General features: G+C 41.6%; 1 protein-coding gene across 1 annotated transcript in view; it reads right to left on the minus strand.

The window, feature by feature from the left end:
* Positions 1 to 417: 417 nt before the first annotated feature.
* The window catches only part of NFAM1 (NFAT activating protein with ITAM motif 1), a 108,831-nt gene continuing 88,622 nt past the window's right edge, over positions 418 to 20,626 (minus strand). Inside the window, exons 6-7 of the mRNA XM_084810029.1 lie at positions 2,977 to 3,043; positions 418 to 2,401 (exon numbers count right to left, since the gene is read on the minus strand). Of these exons, the coding sequence (XP_084666155.1) occupies positions 3,008 to 3,043 (36 nt within the window). The 3' untranslated portion in view covers positions 418 to 2,401; positions 2,977 to 3,007. The remainder of the gene's footprint in view (positions 2,402 to 2,976; positions 3,044 to 20,626) is intronic.

Raw genomic sequence — 20,626 nt, forward strand, 5'->3', positions numbered from 1 at the left:
TGGTTAAAATTTTGCTGTGGGCTGTTCAAACATTTTGGTCTGCCAATGTCCTTATCAACAGCTTAGTACTATGCTCAGTACTGTATTATCCTTTAATAGATTGGTCAGTGAAGTTGTGAAGCCCTTTTCCTAAATAAGAATGGGGTGCACAGACCTCACATCAGTTTGCATCCTGGGGAGGGGGGGCGTCTAGCACCTATGTTCACCTACATGGGATAAGATGATCAAATGAACAGATAAAAGTCACATAGTTCAGACTTTACTATGTAAAAAATAAATGTGAGAAACTGGACATAAAGAAAATAGAAAATATAAGGACCAAGGACTTGAGGATGATGAGGACAACTACAAGAAGCCAGAGCAGCAGTGGAGGAGGAACACATTACCATAGCAACAGAAGAGAGAGGGATTTTTTTAGTAAAATTAATTTATTTGCATAAAATTCATTTGGAGGGTAAAGCCACCTCTCAAAAGGTAGGCCATAACAGGAGTTTCCAGAATACTTTCAGAAAAGGTTTTAAGATCTATCCAAGAGATCAAATGCACTTGACTTCAGACACTCCCAAGCTAAGCTACCAGTTCTCTTAACTTTTGCCACAGATACTGCTTCTCTTCACCGTGTATTATGCCTAAAATACAATGGAAGGATTTCAAGAACACATTATTGGATCAGAAAAATTGCAGCAGCCTAGCATTACAAACCAGTTTCCTATGGAACTGCCATTAGCCAACCTCAGTAAGAGCTTGTTCAGTAATCAGGAGCACCTGAGATTGTTTCTCAGTCTGTTTAGTGTTGTTATCCTGATCCCAAAAAATCTTGTTTACTTTGGCATGGAGTTCTGGTAGGATTTAGTCATGCTTTTTGGCATTGTTCTTACTCATGCTACTGTGTGTTATGTGTGTACAGTGAACTGTAAATGCCACCCACTTCTTCATACTATAGATCATGAACGTACGACTATTTATTTCTGTACTACTGCTTACTTTGCCAAAAAATCATAGTCTTTTATTTTTGCTCTGAGATTTGAGCTTGTGAAGATTCAGAATTTTTCTCCTAAAAAGCTGTCCATGTTATTAAAAAATGATATTAATTTCAAAAGTGTTTGGTGATTACTGCCACCACCATAGTTAAGAGTGATGCCTGCAAAGCAGTTCATATAAGCAGCCATAAATGTAGCCAGTCCAATGACACATGGCAAATGGACTGGCATTAGGTATCAATGCATAACATATTCCTCGCTTGAGAAAATCAAACCCCGTGGCTCTATGTAGGCAATAAGATATCATGCAGCACACAGCACACCACAGCATGCCATCATGGTACACAGAACATCAAGATGTCACAAAAACAGCACAATGTTAGTCTTCAGTTCAAAAACTGATGGGGAAAAAACCCAGTTTTGAAACAGGCATTAAAATGTTAAGTCCGAAAAGTAAAGCAATTTCAAGGAAAAGCTAAAACAAACGAGAAACTGCAATAGCAACTCCAGGTCAATAGTAGATTGTGATATACTGGGTTTAAGGAGGTGAATCAAGATCCCCCTGATTATCTAGTTCTTACATTCAGCTTGCTTCACCTTCAGAATAATCTCCTGATGGTCATAGAAATTTTGAAGCAAGTCGAGTGGCTGTTTTCAGATTTGGATTGTCCATGCATACAAGCCCTAAAAGTAGAAGTGTGGGTCTACTCTTTCTATGGCAATAAAAATAAAGCTTCCTGATGTTTTAGTAAGCCAAATGAAGAAAGACTGTATAAAATTCTGTGGTGGTGGTTTTTTTACTTGTCTCTGTTGCTTTAAGATAGAAAACCCAGCTATTCAGTTCCGTTAGCTCTGAGACAGCAGGTGCTCAGCTAGCTGATTTAGCAGCAGCCACTGTGAGTTGTTGGATGCGATTTACTGACTGCAGTTCCCTGCACCCCTTGATGCCACTTAAGGGACAGCAATATAGGGTTGGAGGAAAACATACGAATGAGGAGATGGAAGTACAGGGAAAATCAGGATGGGGAGTGTTATTAGATTAGCAAATGAATCATATTCCTACCTCTTTGAAATATCTCTAGACCTCCAAGAGACACATGTTGCCTGTCATTCCCATTGACCTGTGCTTCCCTTTTTTTGTATAGGAGTTCCATAAACAAGGCCAGAACACCCTAGCAATGGATCAGCCTTAAGACCTTTGCGAACAGATTCCATGTGAATCTTTATATAGGTTCTTAATAATCATTCCAATGCCTTTTTCACTATATTCAACCAGAATTAGCTTGGATTTCACAGGCAGCCCAAAAGAAGGAAGCTAGCACATGAAGTTATGATATGAGTAGGAGAATTTGATTTTTTTTCCCCAGCTCCCAAAGGGGTTGCTGTAGAAGCTGCAGAGCATGAGACTTTGAAATGTTGATCTATAAGGCAAAGAGAGAGGAAGCTTGTTGTATTTATGCTTACTACGTACTGTAAAAAGTCAGAGGGGCTGAAGGTCTGTTTCAGTACATTTTATTTTCTGCTTTGTTCCATTTGAAATTCAAGTCTTGTCCAGGTTAACAGAATATAACTAGAGAGTGAATAAAATAGTGACTTCAGAAAAGAAGATATAAATTTTCATTTCATCTGGTTTTAAAGCTTCTACTTTCATATTTGTGCTACTATTGAATATGCATGAATTATAAATATTTTAATAAAGGAGTCTTAAGATTCCTGCATTGTCAGTCATTAATTAAAGGACACTTCACACATTACGCAGCAACAAGCACATGTTAACCATGGGCTCCCCCAGCACCCTAGCAACCTATAACGAACATGTGGTGGAAGATTTGTATGGCATGTACACACATTACAATTTTACATGTACATGCTAAATGTGGTGGCCCTTAAAGCTCACAATAATGTCTATCCTTCCCAGCAGTCTAAAAATAGATGGGATAGATCTTATATATACTCCATATGATTAACATTCCCCACGAAAATGATTATTTCATACCTTTATTGGCTGTAAAGAAGGGGAAACTCCTTTAAGGATCATTGTCAAAACAGAACCAGAGAAGACACTAAAAAAAAGAAGAAGGATGAAATTAATTAAGAAAGATGGATGAAAATAATTTTAAAAGTGTCTATTTTATTAAAATATAATAACTTGGAACAAGTGGAAGTTACATATTTATTTCCTTTCATATATTTATTACCCAATTTTCAACTAGCTCATGAAGTTCACAGGGTAACCTTGGGCCAGTCACTGTCTCTCAACCTCACCTACTTCACAGCATTATTTCAGAGCAGGGATAGGCAACTTGTGGCCCTCCAGATGTTTTGGCCTACAAGTCCCATCAGCCGTGACTATTGGCTGTGCTGGCTAGAGCTGATGGGAGTTGTAAGCCAAAACATTTGGAGGGCCACAAGTTGCCCACCTCTGTTTTAGAGGATAAAATGGGAATAAACCCACATATGTTGCTCTGGCCATCTTAAGGAAGGATAGGGACAAATACACAAGCAAACCCGGGCTCAAATCATGGCTCACTACATGGCCTTAGACAAGTCACTATCACGTCACTTTCCCTACCTCATAGGGATGATCTGAGAATAAATGAAATAAAATATATGCAGCATCTTGTACACTAAAAAGTACTAATAAAACGTCATGATATCAAAGCCAAGTCATATTCAATATCTTCCTCCACACACAACCATTCACAAAAAAGAGAACTCCATTAACATAACAGAATGTCCCCTACACATGGAGGGTTTCTCTGGAGACAGCAGAAAATACTGTACACAGCATGATTAGGCTCAATGTTCCATGAATAGAGAGTCCCTTGATTGTATAGCGGAGACACAGAGGCAGCTGCATAAGAGCCGATTATTCTGGATCAGACCACTTAGTCTCACACCATCTACAGCTGTTGCCCCTACGAAGCTCACAACCAGAGCAAGACAGAAGTTTTGCTACCCCCAGCAGCTAGTATTCTGAGGCATACTGAATATCTTGCATTCAGCAGTGATGGCTGATAGATTTAAAACTGGAAGAACAAAAAAAAAAGGTGGCAAATAAATACCTACCTGAAAGAGCAGCTACTGGGGCAGAGAAGCAAGTGGATTTCTCCTTGCCAGCTCCTGGCACTCACAGTATACCTGGCTTCTTCCTCTTTTTCCACCCCGGGGACAGAGCATTCTCAGATTCAAGAATTCAAGATTTCATAGAAACACTTAAAAACTAGCCACCATCACTTAATTATCACATGACTTGGAGGGTTTGGGAGGGGGACTGTTTTGTTTTAAAAATGTGATCAATATCACTTCCCTTCCAAATCATAGCGCCTTCCAGCCAACCTGTCAGCAAGTCAATGAGGGCTGACCTCTTTTGGCAGCTCTATTTAATCAGACCCTGAGAGGGAGACACACAGAGCTTGCTGTTGTTTGCAGTTTCTCTCCATCTCCCTTCTCCTTCTCTGACATGGGTTACGCAGCATTACATTCTGCAGAAGCCAATCTCATTCTCACTGTGCAAATTTCTCCACGTCACTCTGTCAGTGCATTTCAGCTCTGACCCACAAATCTCCTCACATAACTCTTGTCAGTGTATGCATCTCAGCCTGGAATGTCTCCCGCCATTCTCTTCTGGATTCCACAATTCCACTGCCCTGTTCCTGATTTTCTCCTGAATTCAGTCTATTTCCTCCCACTGGAGTAATAAGGACTGTATCACAAGATTTGTTTCAAAAAGTGCTCTTCTGGGAACAATTCAGATCACCAGGCTAATTTCATTTGCCACCTAAACAGCATTTCAGCTGTTGAGGCAAGAGGTGTACATTCTAAACCAGTATTTTACCCAAATACATGCAACCTTTTGCCTAGTCTATATTAAATGTCTCATCTCCTTTCTACCTCTCAATTATACAAGGAAGGCATTAATTATTCCTACAATATGCAGCAATTATTCTAGAAATAGGATCTCTTTGGCTCAAAAATCACAGTCTAAGGCAGACACTCCCCTGATTATCTCAGCCTATGGAACATTCCTGAAGAGAGAGACGGATGTAGGAATAGGAAATTGTGTAAGACCACCCCTTTGGCATCCTAGCAGATGTGATATGATGCCCTTTCCCCCCAGCAAGATTTTGAAGGCAAAGGTACTGTTAGCTTTTTAAATGCTTGGCCAATAAAACTAAAGGGAGAGGCCAAGTATATACTCTGATATGCCTCTTACTGGAGGGATAAACAAATACAACCCATTAAACAATATACATTCATAGAGCCAGCATGCCTGTTATTTTTTCCCCCACAAGGAAGAAAAGAATTGTGTCAGAGAAAAGGAGACTTTAATCAAAACTCCTCACCTAAAGCACAGCCTCACACACCACACCACCCACAGAGAGCAACCTGCAGCTTCTGCTGTCATTAAAGACACTGAGATATTAAACAAGAATTAAACCCAGAGAAGCATGCAGTTAAGAATATAAAAAATGGTTGAGGGGCGTGAAAATGGCCAAGAAAGCTTTCCCCCTTCTGAATTACTCACTGAAGACACACATGGTTCAATGTGTGCGGGGTGGGGGCTTTTCATTTAAGGAGGTGCAAGCAGATATTTCTCCTGCACTCTTCCAGTCTAGTTCATGAATACATGACTGGCCCTCAAAGGAAGTGCCAATTTTGTCTCCCTGTGTTCCAAACGCAGCTCTAACAATAATAGAGGGCAACAGCAGGGATCGCTGTGTGCTTACATTTTTTAGTTTAATAACAGTGTTGTAGAGCCAATAAGGTAACTCCTAGTTTACAGTTTTTGGCTTCCAAGGAATTAAGTGATTGGATCCAGTTTGGGTACAAGTTACTTGAAGGACCGACTTTACCCATATCAGACTGCCTGAACTTTAAGGTCAGCAACAGATGCCCTTTGTACTTGTCCACCATCGAGCATAGTTAGCCTGGTGAGTACACCAGGGAGAGCACCTTTTCTGTGGTGGCCCCATGACTCTGGAATGAGTTGCCATCTGGGGTGGCCCCACTTCTGCAGGCCTTTAAGAAAGCTCTGAAGGCCCACTTGTTTTCTTTGGCTTTCTCTTGAGTTGTGTTTTATCTTGATGGGTTCTTAGCTGCCATTATATTAGTATTTTCTGGTATGATATTTATTTGTTACTGGCATTTGTTAATTTTATTGTTTTTGTTCTAATATAGTATTCAGTTTTTAATATGTAAGTTGCTTTAAGAGGATTATACCATTAAAGTCAGCTTTAAAATATTTTAATAAATAAATAAAAATAAAAAAATCTTAAAATAAAAATTTTGTAAGGACCTGTGTTTTCCATTTTTCCTTTAACCCTCCTGTCCAGCTGGGCTCTGGACAGTAATCACCATCAACTACTAGTTTTAATTTAGTTTTTGTTGCATTGATGAAGTCATGCTACCCCTCACCCAAGGGATGTGCAACACGTGGCCTGCAGGCCACATTTAGCCCCCGGTGCCCCCTGAAATGATTTTTTTTAATAAAATGAAAAACAAAATGGTGCTACAGAGAACTAAAATGGACACATTTCATTTGCAAACTAGTTGGATTTGTCCATTTTAGTGCTACTGAGTGCTATGGAGTGGTTTGCCGCCAAAACTTTAAAAACAAAATCCTCCTCCCAGTACAACCCATGAGAGGGGAGGATCCAGGGGGTGAAAATGGCCACCAGATCTCCTGCACTTGCCTACCCCTGCCTGACCACATTGGATTACCACTCTCAATCACTAAGGTTATCTCTCTCCCTTTTCTGGCAGGGACATATCCACTTCTTAAGCCCTGTGACTCCACAGAAAGTGGAGTAGCACCCAGTTTCGTTGTTGACCTGGGACCTGCAGGTGAAAACTCCGTGCTCACTCGACCCCAAGTAAAAGAATCCCAAGTTTTCTGACATCTTCTGCTCTTCATAGTTTCCACAGCTTCTGGCCTCAGTTCATCCATGGTTTTGTTTCGCTTTTGTCTCTATACCAGACCTCTCAGCTGCTGAGGAATTGGTCATAGCTCTGTGGAAAAAAACATGCTATCTATGCAGAAGATTCAGTCCCTGGCAATTCCAGTTTTAAAAGGGTTTTGAGTAGCAAGGCTGGAAAAGACCTCCACCTGAGACTATGGAGAACTACTACTAGCCAGAACAGAGACAGGGAATGTGTGGCCATCCAGATGTTGTCAGACTGCAACTTCCATCATCCCTCATCACTGACTATGCTGGCTATGGCTGATGGGAGTTGCAGTCCAATGGCATCTGGAGGGTCACACATTCCCCTTGCCTACATGGACTAATGATCTAACTCCATATAAGGCAGCTTCATTGGTTAATCTGGAATTAACACAACTCATTCTTATTTCTACAGCTCAGTCCTGAGCAGTGCTTTTTTTTGGTGGAACTCACCAGAACTGAGGTACCTTTTCTCATACACACACACACACACAGTGTTTGTCCACTATTTTAATGTTCTTCATTACAATTTAATCACCATCTACTCCCGAGGAAGCATAATCCAAGAGTTCTGGTACCTTTTTCTCCAGGAAAAAAGCAATGGTCCTGAGCCTGCAACCTTAAACAGCTGTACACAACAGACAGATTGCCTACAACTCAACACATGGCACTAGTTCAGTCAGACCAAAGAAAACCTCTTCCCTTGACACAAAGGACTTGGAGACTGACGCTCTCTTGAAACCATGTACTGCAGTGTATGACTTGGATTTCAGTCTGCTTGCAGAAACTGACTGACCAGACACCAAAAGGATGACTAATCCTGAAGGCTTAAATTATGTCCCGGGCCACTGCCCTGATGCTGAAATGTTGGCAACACACGCTCTGCTCCACTACTAACAGGCAATTCATTTGGCCTTATTATTTTAGTTTATACATATCATTTTATACACAGTTTTTATAAATTCATGCAACAATACTTAAATGTACTAAGACATACATAATGCATTATCACCCTTAAGTAGCAAAAGCTCCATGGGGAAAGCAACTGACTACTGCAGGTAAGAACGTAAGAAGAATCCTACTGGATCCTACTGCCCCTTCATGGATCACTGCCTTGTTGTGGCGAAGGGGCTTGCGTAACTCAGTGAAGCCATAAGCTATGCCATGCAAGGCCATCCAAGACAGACAGGTCATGGCAGAGAGTTCTGACAAAATGTGGTCCACTGGAGATGGAAATGGCAACCCACTCCAGTATTCTTGCCAAGAAAACCCCATGGAACATACCACAAGGCTAAAAGAGATGACGCCGGAAGATGAGCCCCTCAGGTCGGAAGGTGTCCAATATACTACTGGGGAAGAGCAGAGGGAATTTCCAAGTAGCGCCAGAAAGAGTAAAGCGGCTGGGCCAAAGCCGAAAGGACACTCAGCTGTGGATGTGTCTTGTGGTGAAAAGAAAGTCCGATGCTGTAAAGAACAATATTGTTTCGGAACCTGGAATGTCAGATCAATGAATCAAGGCAAGCTGGAGGTGGTCAAACATGAGATGGCAAGATTGAACATCGACATCTTGGGAATCAGTGAACTAAAATGGACAAGCATGGGCGAATTTAATTCAGGTGACCCTCATATCTACTACTGTGGGCAAGAATCCCTTAGAAGAAATGGAGTAGCACTTATAGTCAATAAAAGGGTGGGAAAAGCAGTACTGGGGTACAATCGCAAAAACGATAGAATGATCTCAGTATTAATCCAAGGCAAACCATTCAACATCACAGCAATTCAAGTCTACAACATTGTTCAGGAGGCAGCAACTAAATCTATCGCAAAGAAAAAGAAATGCAAGAAAGCAAACTGGCTGTCTGAGGAGGCTTTACAAGTAGCTAAGAAGGGAAGCGAAAAGCAAGGGAGAAAGGGGAAGATATATCCAACTAAATGCAGATTTCCAGAGAATAGCAAGGAGAGACAAGAAGGCCTTCTTAAATGAACAATGCAAAGAAATCGAGGAAAGCAATAGAATGGGAAAGACTGGAGATCTTTTCAAGAAAATCAGAGATATCAAGGGAACGTTTTGTGCAAAGACGGGTATGATAAAGGACAAAGAAGGCAGGGACCTAACAGAAGCGGATGAGATTAAGAAGAGGTGGAAAGAATACACAGAAGAACTATATAGGAAAGATCTTAATGTCCCTGATAGGCATGATAGTGTGGTCACTGAACTTCAGCCAGACATCCTAGAGAGTGAAGTCAAGTGGGCCTTAGGAAGCATTACTAACAACAAAGCTAAAGGAGAGGACAGTACTCCAGCTGAGCTATTTAAAATCCTAAAAGATGATGCTGTTAAAGTGCTGCACTCAATATGCCAACACATTTGGAACACTCAGCAGTGGCCACAAGACTGGAAAAGGTCAGTTTACATTCCCAGTTTAAAGAAGGGCAATGCCAAAGAGTGTTCAAACTACCGTACAATTGCGCTCATTTCACATGCCAGCAAGGTTATGCTCAAAATCCTACAAGCTAGGCTTCAGCAGTATGCGAACCAAGAACTACCGGTAGTACAAGCTGGGTTTCGAAGAGGAAGAGGAACTAGAGATCAAATCACCAACATTCGCTGGATCATGGAGAAAGCAAGAGAATTCCAGAAAAACGTCTATTTCTGCTTCACTGACTACGCTAAAGTCTTTGATTGTGTGGATCACAACAAACTGTGGCAAATTCTTAAAGAGATGGGAGTACCAGACCACTTTACCTGTCTCCTGAGAAACCTGTACGAGGGCCAAGAAGCAACAGTAAGAACCGGACATGGAACAACCGATTGGTTCAAAATTGTGAAATATTGTCACCCTGCTTATTTAACTTATATGCAGAGTACATCATGAGAAACGCCGGGTTGGATGAATCACAGGTCGGAATTAAGATTGCCGGGAGAATTATCAACAACCTCCAATATGCAGATGATACCACCCTAATGGCAGAAAGCGAAGAGGATTGAAGGAGCCTCTTGTTGAGGGTGAAAGAGGAGAGTGCAAAAGCTGGTTTGAAACTCAACATTAAAAAAAACGAAGATCATGGCATCTGGCCCCATCACTTCCTGGCATATAGAAGGGGAAGAAATTGAAGCAGTGACAGATTTTATTTTCTTGGGCTCCAAGATCACCGCAGATGGTGACTGTAGCCATGAAATTAAAAGATGCTTGCTCCTTAGGAGGAAAGCTATGGCAAATCTAGACAGCATAGTAAGAAGCAGAGACATCACCTTGCTGACAAAGGTCCGTTTAATCAAAGCTATGGTTTTCCCAGTAGTAATGTATGGCTGTGAGAGCTGGACTATAAGGAAGGCTGAGTGCCGAAGAATTGATGCTTTCGAACTGTGGTGCTGGAGAAGACTCTTACGAGTCCCCTGGACTGCAAGGAGGTCAAATCAGTCCATCCTAAAGGAAATCAACCCTGACTGCTCATTGGAAGGACAGATACTGAAGCTGAAGCTCAAATATTTTGGCCACCTAATGCAAAGAGAAAACTCTCTGGAAAAGACCCTGATGCTGGGAAAGACTGAAGGCAAAAGGAGAAGGGGATGGCAGAGGATGAGATGGTTAAATAGCATCACTGATGCAATGAATATGAACTTGAGCACACTCCGGGAAAGAGCGCAGGACAGGAAGGCCTGGTGTGCTATGGTCCATGGGGTCATGAACAGTTGGACATGCCTTAATGACTGAACAACAACTGGATCAAACCAAAGACCTATTTAGTCCAGCATCCTGTTTCCTCTAATGGCCAACCAGATGCAGATAGCAGGTCATGACGGCAATAACTCTCTTCTGATGTTGTTCCCCAGCAACTGGTGTACAGAGGCATACTGCCTCTAATACTGGAGGTCACATGTAGCCATCAAGTCTAGTAGCCACTAATAGCCTTATCCTTCATGAATTTGATGAATCCCTTTCGAAAGGCATCTACGTTGGTTGCCATCACTGCATCTTGTGGTAGCAAATTCCATAGTTTAACTATAGATTGTTGGAAGAAGAACTCCCTTTCATCTGTCCTGAATCTGACCCCAGATTCTCATATTGGAAGAGAAGTTAAAAAAAAATCTCTACCCACTTTCTCCACACAATGAATAATTTTATACGCCTCTACCAAGTCCCCCTTAGTCGCCTTTTTTTCTACAACAAATAGCCCCAAACATTGTAACCTTTCCGCATAGGGGAGTTACTTCAGCCTCTGATAATTTTTGTTGTTCTTTCCTATACCTTTGCCAGCTTGATAATACTCTTTTTAAGATGTGGCAATAGCTATACACAGTATTCCAAGTGTGGTTGCACCATAAATTTGCATGGAAGCATTATGATATTAGCATAATTTTTTATCCCTTTTCTAACAATTCCCAACATAGAATGTGCCTTTCTCACAGCTGCAGCAAATGTTTCCATTCCCCCCTATTTTATTTATTTGTTTGTTTGTTTGTTTGTTTATTTAATTTCTTGATCACCCATCCGGCCAGTCACCCGGCCACTCTGGGTGATGTACAATCGTACAATTTAAAACAGTAAAATTATACATTAAAACATTATTTAAAAATACCCTAACTCACCCCAAATGCCTGCCTGAATAACCAAGTTTTCAGTGTGTGGCGGAGTTCCCTAGGGAGGGAGTCCACAGAGTGGGGGCCGCCACAGAGAAGTCCCTCTCCCTCGTACTCACCAGCCTAGCTGTCCTGGCTGATGGAACCAATCCCACAAAACCGGTTTGCCACAGGCCGCCTCTCACCCCTAAAATAGAACTCTAAAATGTTGTTTTATCTGCCTTCAAAATGTCAAGAAATTTTTACATCTTTGCCCTTGAAAATGTCTAAATATTTGCAATTTTTTCCTTTCAACCTTCCCACAGCCTCTAGGAGCTTGTATTTACATATGAACAGGTTTCCAAACATAGATTTAATTTTGGGTTTTCCAGACAATCAGAGAGATGAGTAACTGCTTCTGATCTCTTCTCAGAACACCCTATTAACCAGAAGGCGCCATGCCAAATCTCAACACAGGGCAATCAAGGGTGTCATCCAGGAATTCATGCAAAGGCAGAAATGTGTTTGGTAGTATAATAATACAGTATTACTGCCAGATAAAGCCAATGTCTGAACAGGTCTGGAACATGGTATCAGAGGAAAACCAAGAGGTACTGTACTTCTTTCTTTGTCAGGTGATATATATGACAACTGAAAGCACCTAAAGTTTTTGTTTGTTTGCTTTTTGGTTAATATACCACATAGTACCAGCGATTTAAAGGGCATTAAGAGCTTAGCTAAAGCCCAATTCCAGAGACATGTTAGGTCTGGCTAATAATATGAATTTTAACTGTTGTAAGCAGCTGTGTTATAACAAGTTACCAAGTCATGCAATATTGTCTTTATTACAATTGTATATTTGCGGAGTGCAGTGGGTTCAAAAAGCCCTTCTCACAAAATCAGCATCTCCTAGGTTGTACAGTTCCCTGCACACAAAGTAGAGCATAAGAGCCTGCAGCTGACAGAAGTGTTCAGCAGGCACTAGAGAAAGGAGCAGTTGAACAGTTGCTATCATAAGAGAAGAGCCTGAACTGATGTAGGAAAGGGGGAAAATGCCATCCCAGAAGACAGGAGTCTGACACCCATGATGAAAGCAAATCTCTAAGAAATGTTTCCTGACAGCAAAGTCTATTAGACTGGTGCACAGGTTACCAAGGGAAGCAGTGGAAACCCCATCTCTGCTCATTTGAAGAGATGAAGTAAGCAGTAAAGATCACAGAGCAGGATATTAAGCAAAGAGCAAAATGGTCCAATAGTTCAGCCTATCTGCTCAGATTTCTATTAACAGACTGCTGTCAATATCTGTACCAATTAACATTATAGTAGTTTAAAAACACAGACATGACAATTAGTGGCAAGAGTGCTGGACTAGGAGCTGGGAGATCCGGGTTCTAGTCCCCACTTGGCCATGGAAGCTCACTGGGGGACTTTGGGCCCGTCACAGACTCTCAGCCCAACCCACCTCACAGGGTTGTTGTTGTGAGGATAAAATGGAGAGGAGGAGGATAATGTAAGCTGTCTTGGGTTCCTTGCAAGAGGGAAAAAGGCGGGGTATAAATGCAATAACTAAAATGCAATAAATAAAAATAATAAAGGAGGTGGGTGGATTTTATGATATATAATCCAGTAAACGTTCAAAACCATGTGACCAGAGTTATCTACAATTCGCTAGTGTGCATCTGTTCAAGAGGTTGTGTGAAATGTGAGGGTAAATGTATGCCTACGTTCTTGTTGCAGTGGTCATCAGTGCATAATAGTCGATGGAAAAGGTTTTTGTTTAATTTCTGAAACATTCTTAGCATTCACACTAAGGGCAGGTTCACAGGTGCATATTCATCACTTGATGATAGGAGAGCCAAGTAGCAACTGCACCACTGCAAGGACAAAAGTGGGTGAAGAAGGGAATGTAGCACAGGAGGAGTTACCAGGTTCATCAGCATCCTATCCATGCCAGGCTTGGGACCACCCCAGCTTTATACACAGAAAACATGGCTGCATTTCGATGTAACAATAAATACTGCTAATAAATAAACAAATTGGAGTTTATCGTTACAAGAACATACCTAGGTGAGCCTCAGGTTCACATGCTCCCCCTCCCCTCTCCTCTTCCAGTGCAGCTGCGATGCGCAAATTGGAAACTTTTGCTTCTTTTCTTAACTAACCACAGTCTAGTGTTTTGTCAAAACCCAGACAAACTGCAGATCATCTTAACTACAGTTTACTGAAATAAGCCAGCTTCAAAATGTGATTTATGAAGCCAGCTTGTTTTAAGAAATCATAGTTAAGATTACCATAGTTTAGGATTTGAGTGTAACATTAAGCGGTGGTTAATTGAAAACCAAAGTTAACGCTTCTAGTCTGCTCCTTGCAGCTAAGCAGGAGAGAGGAGAGGAGAATGTGCAACTCTGGGGTTTGCCTAGACTCATTCAAATTATGACATACCATAGTTTATCATTACATCTGAACGCAACCCATGAGTCTCACTCAAAAAGCAAATTCACTATGCCCAATGGTCTCATTCATTGCTACTGATGTGGGGTAGAAACGTTTCTTTAATGCTATATTTTTCGTGGATATTTTTCCATTTCTAAAAATGCATTGTTTCATAAAGATAATAACATAATAAAAGGAATATAACACCAGTAAAATTGGGTAGTTTCGAAGTTGTAAGTAGCTTTTTTTCAGATGACTATACCTAGAAAATGACAAAACTTAAGTCATTTCCAAGATAATTTCCAAATAAGGGTGCAATCCTATGCATATTTAGACAGAAAAAAAGTCCTACAACTACCAGCATTCCCCAGCCAACCATGTTACCTGGGGAATGCTGGGAATCGTAGGAGTTTTTTCTGTTCTAAACACGCATAGGATTCGGCCTGAAATCTTTGAATTTATTTGAATATAACACTTAGATCTCAATAAGTGTAGTTAGGTTTTTTTCCTAATCAAATATTTCAGTTCAAATATTCTAGCTAGTGGAAAAACAAATATATATATAAAATTAACACGGCATGCTTTTTGTAGTTTTGCTGACTAAATATTGGTCAAATAAATGCTAAAACAGATCCCAATTGATTTAAGGCATTGGATTTTTTTCCTGGAAAAATTCCAGGAAATGTAACAATTCAAAATTTTCTGGAAAATCCAGATCACTACTCATGGGCATGGATACCAAGCCCTCCACCCACTAGCACTGCTGGGCAAACAGTCTAGCAGGAGTACAGGCAGAGGATATACAACATCAAAGAGTGTCTAAGGACAAATTCCCATGCAAAAGCTTCACTAGAAAAGTAAATATGATTCGCTTATCTAAAAATTTCCCCTAAATGATAAGCTTTCAGATGATGGACTCAGGAAGCATACCAGCAGCTTCCATGGACATAGATATGGGAGCACATCTCGCTATTAGAAACAGCCCATTTTTACTTGCTGGGGAGAAGAAGCTAGATAGCGCACTGTGTGTGTGTGTGTGTGTGTGTGTGATACTGAACACTATCCTGGTGGGCCACTATGGGCCATATATACAGAGGGGAGGGAGGAGGGCTGGGCTAAGGGAGAACAGCTCCCAAGTGGAGGCACTCACACACTGACCCCACCCAGTGGAGGCTGGTGGCTCCTATGTTACTGGAGTGGTGAATCCGCTCCGGGTTTCAGTCAGAACTCTAAAGGAGCTATCCAAGGTACTTCTTTAGAAACCCGGAGCGGATTCATCATCCCACTGACATCAGAGCCACCAGCCTCCACTGGTCCCACCCCCGCAGCAGGGCAGCTACAGATACAGACCATTCCAGCGGCAAACACTGGGCAACAGTGCCATAGGAGCACGGCCATTACTGTATATCCCTTTATTTGTCTGTAGTCAACAAGGCATTCAACCAGTCTGTAGTCCCATCAAAGTGAAGAGTCAAGTCCTTTCCCCAAAGAGTTTATAATCTAAAATCTGACAAGTGGAAGCAACAGAGAGAGGGGAGGATAAACAAGGAAAGAATGTGTGCTTTACTATGTACTTTTATGTCCTAAAAAAAGCATTCTGTTAGTAATTTCAAGACCACCCCATATTGCTATTGCAGTGTGATGCAAATCAGTACCTTTTTCCTTAGATATTAATACTTTTTCATCTTCTGCAACTGTTATTTATGCTAAGATATTTGTGTATATACAGAATTTGAAAAGTGGTACAAGAGCTGAATCTGAGTCAAATCTGGAGACTGATGGCCTCTCCTAACACTCTGCATTATGGCGCCAACCACCCATGGAACACTGCAGGTGGATCAATGGCAGCAGCAGAGCTTTCCACCCCATGCGGAGAAAGAGGTTCAAAGAACCCTACAGCCACCCTCCCAGGAAGCATAGGACTGATCAGTTAGGCGAGTATTTTATAATTAAATCCAAACATTTATAAAAGTAGATATTAACCATTTTCAGAGATACTCTTTGCTTTTTCTATCCGGATTCCATTTAGTTATGTTTCCCTGCTAAAGAAATTTGCCATGCAACATGTCACTTTTTCTCCCTAGGAATGTAGTGCTGTTTGCCCATATGACTGTTCAAAATTATTTACAAACTTGCATCATACTGTTCTTAGTAAATCACTTTTTGGCAGGGCCAAATACTTACTTAACTCAGAACTGTTTCTGTCTCCACTGCTTTAATCCTAATGCGGATGCAGCATGTTTGAAATGTCCCACCCACAGTGTGCTGTTTTGGGAATCTCTGCAGGGAAGTCTGGGATAAGTGCCCAGAAAGCCTCTGAACAGTGTATAAAATGACTTTTAAGTCAGACAATGCTAATGTGAACGCAGAACAATCCCATAACAATTTACACTAAGCCATTTGTGCTGAAGATTTACCCAATCAGCCAGTTGAATTTTCTAGTATAGGCATAGTTGTATTATGGCTTTATCCATACATACATAACAAGGTAGTTTTGTCACTACAATGTGTTATATAAGGCTTTTCTACATGAGGCTGTTAATCCACTGCATCTACTTTTAGTTTCGTTGCAGAATTGACATCCAAGCACTACACAAACAGCGTTTCCTTTCCTGCTTTTTTGATACATAACCTCTAGGTGGCATGGTGATATAGCAGAACAGCACAAATACAAGAGGAAATTGTGCTTTCTTTCACCATTACAAATAATACGCCATTTTCCCTGCTCTAAAAAAAATCACGGAAAGTGCTGTTTACAAACAGAAGCAAAACTGGAGGGTCACAATGTCAGCTAATAAACCCATAAACAACCATGAGTAGGGAATGACAAACACACAACAAATGCCTTGTGTAGAAAAGAGAAAAGGAAATGGAATCAGAATGATATATTGAGAGAGAAAATGCCAGTTCATCTTACTGCCATGAATTACTGTATCCACACATTAAGACTCTTATAGAGCAATCCTATGGCCCCTAGACAGTGTCTGGCATGACATAGGAATGTTCAGTTTCTGGGCTCCAAGGTTGGAAACAGGGCTCCAACCACGGAGCCCAGAAACCGCACTCCCCACCCCCTCCCCATTGTAGCCGGCACAGTTCTGGCTACATCTCCACACTCAGAAATGGAGCACAGAAACAGGAAAAGGGGGTGTTCCTGGGGGTGGTGAGGGGAGGAGACTAGGGCATCAGCCATATGACATTTCCTATGGCTGCCCCAACCTCCTTCCCTCCCCGTTCGAAGAGCCACTGCTACACAGGCGAAATCACAGACAAAGATCGCCTCCATGCTCCATCTGCCCTGTATTGGATACTCAGCAGCCTATGCGTTCGGAAGCTGCTGATTATCTTCCTAGGACTGCACCCTTAATGGTTCTGCACAGAGTAAGTGAATACCTGCCCACTATTGCTTGGTCCAACAATAGTTAACAAATGTCTATATGGCATGTCTACACACAGTTAACTATAGCCCAAGTGGTCACAATCCAGAAGGGCTGGGATTCATGCAGAAAAGAATCCTCCTAGGCCCTCAGCCATAGGAACATAAGAAGAGCCATGCTGGATCAGACCAAGGGGCCATCTACGCCAGCTTTCTGTTCACACACTGGCCAACCAGCTGTCGACCAGAAACCCACAAGCAGGGCATGAACACAACAGCACCCTCCCACCCATGCTCCTCAGCAACTGGTGAACATAGGCTCACTGCCTCTGGTACTGGAGGTAGCACACAGCCATCAAGACTAGTAGCCATTGATAGCCTTTTCCTCCAGGAATTTGTCCAACCCCTCCCCACTTTTTTGGAAATACTTTTTATTCTTTTTTTTTTCTTTATAAATGAAATAAACAATACCAACAACCCAGTCATTATCTACAGTTTCCAACAATACAGTATTCTTAAGAGGACACAGCAATAATGAGAAAAGAAAAGAAAAAAGAAAGAGAGAGAGAGAGAGAGAGAGAGAGAAAGGAAAAAATCAGAAAAAAGAAAAGGAAGAGGAAAGCAGAAGGGGAAAAGAAAAAATATAAAAAAGTTATTTCAAAGGATTAAACTGAAGCTGAACCCTGACAAGACCGAGGTACTTTTGGTGGGAGACAAGAGGAGGCTGGGGGATGTTGACCTGGTGTTGAATGGGGTACGGCTACCCTTGAAAGACCAGGTCCACAGCCTGGGGGTCATTTTGGACTCCCAGCTGTCCATGGAGGCTCAGGTGTCAGCTGTGAGCCGGAAAGTGCTGTATCAACTCCATCTGATACGGCGGCTGCGCCCCTTCCTTCCCGACCATCTGCTCCCATCGGTAGTACATGCCCTGATCTCCTCTCGTTTAGACTACTGTAATGCGCTCTACATGGGGTTACCCTTGAAGACGGTTCGGAAGCTGCAGCTGGTACAGAACACGGCGGCTCGCCTGATTAAAGGCAGCCGCCGGCGAGATCACATCACTCCAGTGCTGAAGGAGTTGCACTGGTTACCAGTTGTTTTCCGGGCCAAATTCAAGGTGTTGGTTTTGACCTTTAAAACCCTATATGGTTCCGGCCCAGCCTATCTTAAGGAGCGCCTCCAGCAACACCAGACAGGCCGCTTAACAAGATCAGCCTCGGATGGCCTTCTCTCTGTCCCATCAGCCAGGACAGCTAGACTGGTGGGGACGAGGGAGAGGGCCTTTTCTGTGGTGGTCCCCACTCTGTGGAACTCCCTCCCTAGGGAACTCTGTCATGCCCCCTCTTTAATGAGCTTCCGTCGTGCATTAAAAACGTGGTTGTTCAGGCAGGCATTTGGGGTGGGTTAGGGTATTTAAAAAAAAAAATTATGGTAGAATTTTATTGTTTTAAATTGTTTTATGGCATGTTGTACATCGCCCAGAGTGGCTGGGTGACCAGCCAGATGGGCGATTAATAAATTTAATTAATAAATAAATAAATAAATAAATTTAAACTGCATTACACACAAACTTCAAGTATCATTCTATTTAAAAATTATACCTATATCATTGCCAATATTACACTTGAGTACAGCATAGGTAATCAACCTTAAATTTCAGTATCATATCATCAGCTTTATAGCAAGGAAGCAAGCATACAATTCATTTCCACTAACCATATATTGCCCTTCAGTTAATATATAATAATAGAGCTTAAAAATTTAGCCAGCCCAAGATATTACTAATCACAGTCTCATAATAATTAAAGTAATAATAATAGTAAAAAACAACAACTAAAAAGGATAAAAAATAATAACAAATCACCAATATGTTTTCTACCAGCTATATTTTAGATATCATTTCTAGTTATATATATGAATGTGTAAATATCTATACACACACAAATAAGAATTTTATATATTTTAAAATATATCATATCTCCCCTTCATGGATCAATGCCTTGTTGTGGCGAAGGGGCTTGCGTAACTCAGTGAAGCCATAAGCTATGCCGTGCAGGGCCACCCAAGACAGACAGGTCATGGCAGAGAATTCTGACAAAATGTGGTCCAATGGAGAAGGAAATGGCAACCCACTCCAGTATTCTTGCCAAGAAAACACCATGGAACGTAGCACAAGGCTAAAAGAGATGACGCCGGAAGATGAGACCCTCAGGTCGGAAGGTGTCCAATATACTACTGGGGAAGAGCAGAGGGTATTTCCAAGTAGTGCCAGAAAGAGTGAAGCGGCTGGACCAAAGACGAAAGGACACTCAGCTGTGGATGTGTCTGGTGGTGAAAAGAAAATCCGATGCTGTAAAGAACAATATTGTTTAGGAACCTGGAATGTCAGATCAATCAATCAAGGTAAGCTGCAGGTGGTCAAACATGAGATGGCAAGATTGAACATCGACATCTTGGGAATCAGCGAACTCAAATGGACAGGCATGGGCGAATTTAATTCAGGTGACCATCATATCTACTACTGTGGGCAAGAATCCCTTGGAAGAAATGGGGTAGCACTCATAGTCAACAAAAGGGTGGGAAAAGCAATACTGGGGTACAATCTCAAAAACGATAGAATGATCTCAGTACGAATCCAAGGCAAACCATTCAACATCACAGTAATTCAAGTCTATGCCCCCACTGAGGCCGAAGAAGCGGAGGTTGATCAGTTCTATGAAGACCTACAACATCTTCTAAAACTAACACCAAAAAAAGATGTCCACTTCATCATAGGGGATTGGAATGCTAAAGTAGGAAGTCAAGAAATCACAGGGATAACAGGCAGGCATGGCCTTGGTGTACAAAATGAAGCAGGACAAAGGCTAATAGAGTTTTGCCAAGAGAACACGCTGATCATAGCAAACGCTCTTTTCCAACAGCACAAGAGGCGACTCTACACATGGACATCACCAGATGGTCAATATCAAAATCAGATTGATTATGTATTTTGCAGCCAAAGATGGAGAAGCTCTATACAGTCAGTAAAAACAAGACCTGGAGCTGACTGTGGCTCAGATCATGAGCTGCTTCTTGCAAAATTTTGGCTGAAATTGAAGAACGTAGGGAAAACCACTAAACCATTCAGGTATGACCTAAATCATATCCCTTATGAATATACAGTGGAGGTGAGGAATAGATTTAAGGGATTACAGCTGATAGACAGAGTGCCTGAGGAACTATGGACAGTGGTCCATAACTATGGACGGAGGTCCGTAACATTGTTCAGGAGGCAGCAACTCAATCCATCCCAAAGAAAAAGAAATGCAAGAAAGCAAAGTGGCTGTCTGAG

This window comes from Heloderma suspectum, chromosome 7, assembly GCF_057233095.1.
Source record: "Heloderma suspectum isolate Gila_16-S chromosome 7, 16-S_ref, whole genome shotgun sequence".
Lineage (NCBI taxonomy): Eukaryota > Metazoa > Chordata > Lepidosauria > Squamata > Helodermatidae > Heloderma > Heloderma suspectum.